This window comes from Ichthyophthirius multifiliis (genome assembly GCF_000220395.1).
Source record: "Ichthyophthirius multifiliis unplaced genomic scaffold scaff_1120509250999, whole genome shotgun sequence".
Classification (NCBI taxonomy): domain Eukaryota; phylum Ciliophora; class Oligohymenophorea; order Hymenostomatida; genus Ichthyophthirius; species Ichthyophthirius multifiliis.
Genome location: NW_004086298.1, coordinates 2,686 through 5,893, shown reverse-complemented (window position 1 = coordinate 5,893; position 3,208 = coordinate 2,686). Strand labels below are relative to the sequence as shown.

The 3,208-nt window shown below is 19.1% G+C and overlaps 1 protein-coding gene across 1 annotated transcript, besides 7 other annotated features; it reads left to right on the top strand. All coding sequences in view use genetic code 6, as the record gives it.

The window, feature by feature from the left end:
• Positions 1-211: 211 nt before the first annotated feature.
• Positions 212-250: a microsatellite.
• Positions 212-284: a microsatellite.
• Positions 285-853: 569 nt separating this feature from the next.
• On the top strand, positions 854-2,802 carry IMG5_126740 (hypothetical protein; the record flags this gene model as incomplete). The annotated part of the gene is made up of 12 exons (XM_004032192.1): positions 854-934; positions 977-1,008; positions 1,052-1,107; positions 1,151-1,207; positions 1,271-1,292; positions 1,349-1,412; positions 1,474-1,695; positions 1,776-2,022; positions 2,063-2,270; positions 2,321-2,439; positions 2,489-2,634; positions 2,717-2,802. Coding segments are annotated over 12 exons (1,338 nt in total), but the record flags the coding sequence as incomplete, so codon positions are not given.
• Positions 1,106-1,143: a microsatellite.
• Positions 1,231-1,258: a microsatellite.
• Positions 1,702-1,772: a microsatellite.
• Positions 2,652-2,707: a microsatellite.
• Positions 2,803-2,835: 33 nt separating the features above from the next.
• Positions 2,836-2,877: a microsatellite.
• Positions 2,878-3,208: the final 331 nt, after the last annotated feature.

The window sequence follows — 3,208 nt, the reverse complement described above, 5'->3', positions numbered from 1 at the left end:
AATTATTTATATAATTTATTCATACATTTATATATATAAATATTTTTTTTATTTATTTTTATCATAATTTCAATTTTTAATTTTATTTAATTAATTTTCTTTTTAACTATAACTTTTTCCTAAAATATTAATTTTATTTACAGTCTGTATATTTTGTTTTAATAAATTTCTATCATTTTATTAATAGTTAGTTTGATTATATCCTTAAAGATTATTTTAATTTTATTATTAATTTTATCTTAATTATTATATATAGTTTTCATTTATTATTATTTATTAATTTTCTGTTTAACTTTCTATTATATATTTTTTATCAAAATGTAATTATCCAATTAATATATTATCTTAATAAACATTGAATTAATTAGTTTAATTTATTTTCATGTTTATATTACACACTGCTTCTGAAGAATCAGAGTCATAATCGTAAAAATAAATGTTAAATAATTCGCCTATTACATTTATTTCATCCTCAAATTTAATATCAGAGTTAATTCTTTTATATGTTTTTGAAAAAAATCTGAAAGGATGCTTAATATGTATATAAACATTATTAAATTAATCTAAAGTTTTTTATTCTTCTCTTAATTATAGTCTTAAATTAAAAAGTGATATTTTATTAATATTCATATTTTTTGTTAAAATAAAAATTAATTTAACTAAATAAAAAAAATAATAATAACTATATATTTATCAATAATAAAATATTTTTTTTTTTTTAAATTTTCTTTTATTATTTTAACAAAATATATAACATTAATACATAAATATTAATTTTATAAACAATTTTTATATATATATAAAAAAAAAAAAAAAAACTATTTTTTTAATTTAATTTTTTTTTTTTTTTAATTTAAACTAATTAAAATTAGAATCAAATAAAATATGGTTAATGCTTGGTCAGTCGCATGGACAATAGGCAATGGAAGAAGAAGTAAAATAAAATAAATAAACATTATATTTACTAAAAATAAAGGCGATTTTACTTAAGGATAATAATTCATACCTGTATATTAAAAAAAATCAAATCCAATATAAAAATAAAAAAAAGGGTCCTGGAGCATATAATGTAGATAAAAAATAAATAATGGTTCCTCCTAAATGGAAGTAAATATATAAATAAAGTAAATTATTATAAATAAAAATAAAGAATCGGATCTGAAAGCAGAGGAAATTAAAAGCCGAATTAAAATCCTGGTCCAGGATAGTAACAATATATAAATTTAATAAATATATATATATATATATATATATATATTATTTTAAATAGATACTCTACAAAAACTTATGTTGTAAGATAATTCTTATAAAATTTAATATTATTTAACGTTCCAAAATTTTTAAAAAGGATCAAGGTTCTAAATATACAATCGGAAATTCTACAAAGCCAATCGGCAACACATTTTAATTAGGTTATTTTTTTGAATTTAAAACAAAACAAAATAATAATAAATTATTTCTTAAAATAATTAGTTCCTGGTCCTGGCGCTTATAATATAAATAAATCAATTTAAAAAAGGCAACCTTAATATTCAATGAGAATTAAAAATAATACATAAGAAAGAGTATTCACTCCCGGACCTGGTGAATATTAATCAAAATCATTTGTATTTAATAAATATAAACGTTCAGTAGTATTTTCAAAATAAAAAAGAGACGATTTGTATTAATAAAGTATATCTCCTGGCCCTGGAAGTAATAATATATATATATATATATATATATATATATATATATATATATATATATATATATATATTTATCTATATATAAAGATTATGATAATTTAAGACCTAAATCAGCTGCTCCTGAATTTAAATTCGGATCTGAATAAAGAGATTGTTTATATAGAACTTAATAAACACCCGGACCTGGTCATTATGAATAAAAACCTATTATGGAAACAGGTAGAGGAAAGACTATGTTTTCAAGAAAAAATTATGAACATATTTCTTAAGTTCCTGGTCCAGGTTAATATTAATAAGACACATCAATTATAAAAAATAAAAAACCTTCATTTATGTAAATTTAAAAATAAACATTTATATATTTATATATAAAGAATTGGAACATAAAGTAGAGATTCTTTATTAAATTATTTAAATAATAATCCAGGACCTGGAAGTTATTAACCTCAAATAGATGCAAGTAGAGTTACTTCTTCCAAAATTAGAATTGGAACTGATATAAGAAAACCTTTAAATAATATTTAATAAAATCCTGGACCTGGATAATACGAATATCATCCAAAAACAGCAGACGGACCTAAAGTATTTAAATAAAAGCATAAATTTAAAATATAAATTAAAATAATTAAAAGCTTTCTTTTAAAGGTGTAGTAAGCTAAAATCCTGTAGATTTAGAAAAAATAAGAGTTCCAGGTCCTGGTACATATGAACCTAATTAAATTTTGACAAAAAGAAGACCTTTTACATCAAAGTTAATTTAAATTTATATTTATTTTTTTATTTATTTTTTGAAAAAAAAGAATTGGAACAGGATTAAGAAAAGATTTATATATGTATAAAGAAGCTCCTGGACCTGGATATTATAATCTGAAAAAAGATCCAAGAGGTCCAAAATGGGTATTCGGATCAGAAATAAGAGATTAATAAAAACATATAAGAACACCAGGTAAATATATTTAACTAATATATATATATATATATATATATATATATATATATATATATATATATATATATATTATTATAAGGACCCGGTGCATATGATTTACCTGTTGTTTTAGCTGATTTACCTAAATATGCTATGACTAAGAGCGCATATGCTTCTCGATGTTGATATTTTTTATAATAAATAAAATAATTATATTTTCATTTATTTATTTTTATAAATAACATTTTTTTTTTCATAAATTATGATAATAATTATTGTATTAAAGATTTTTTATAGAACATTTTTACAGAATTCTAATAAAAATTATAACTAAAGTATCCAAAATTAATAAATCATATCCAATAGAACATAACGAACTTAAAAAGCATTCTAAAATAAATTCTTTTTTTATTAAACTTCCACAAATACATAATATTTATCCCCAAAAAGCGAATAAAAAGCCACATAAAATAAAGAAAATCATCCTAAAATGCCTTAAAGTAAGCTATTATTCCAAGAAATTTTTCCTCTTTTTTAATTTTAAACCCAAAAAAAAACTATACACCAAAAAAAATCCAAAATGTATTAAATT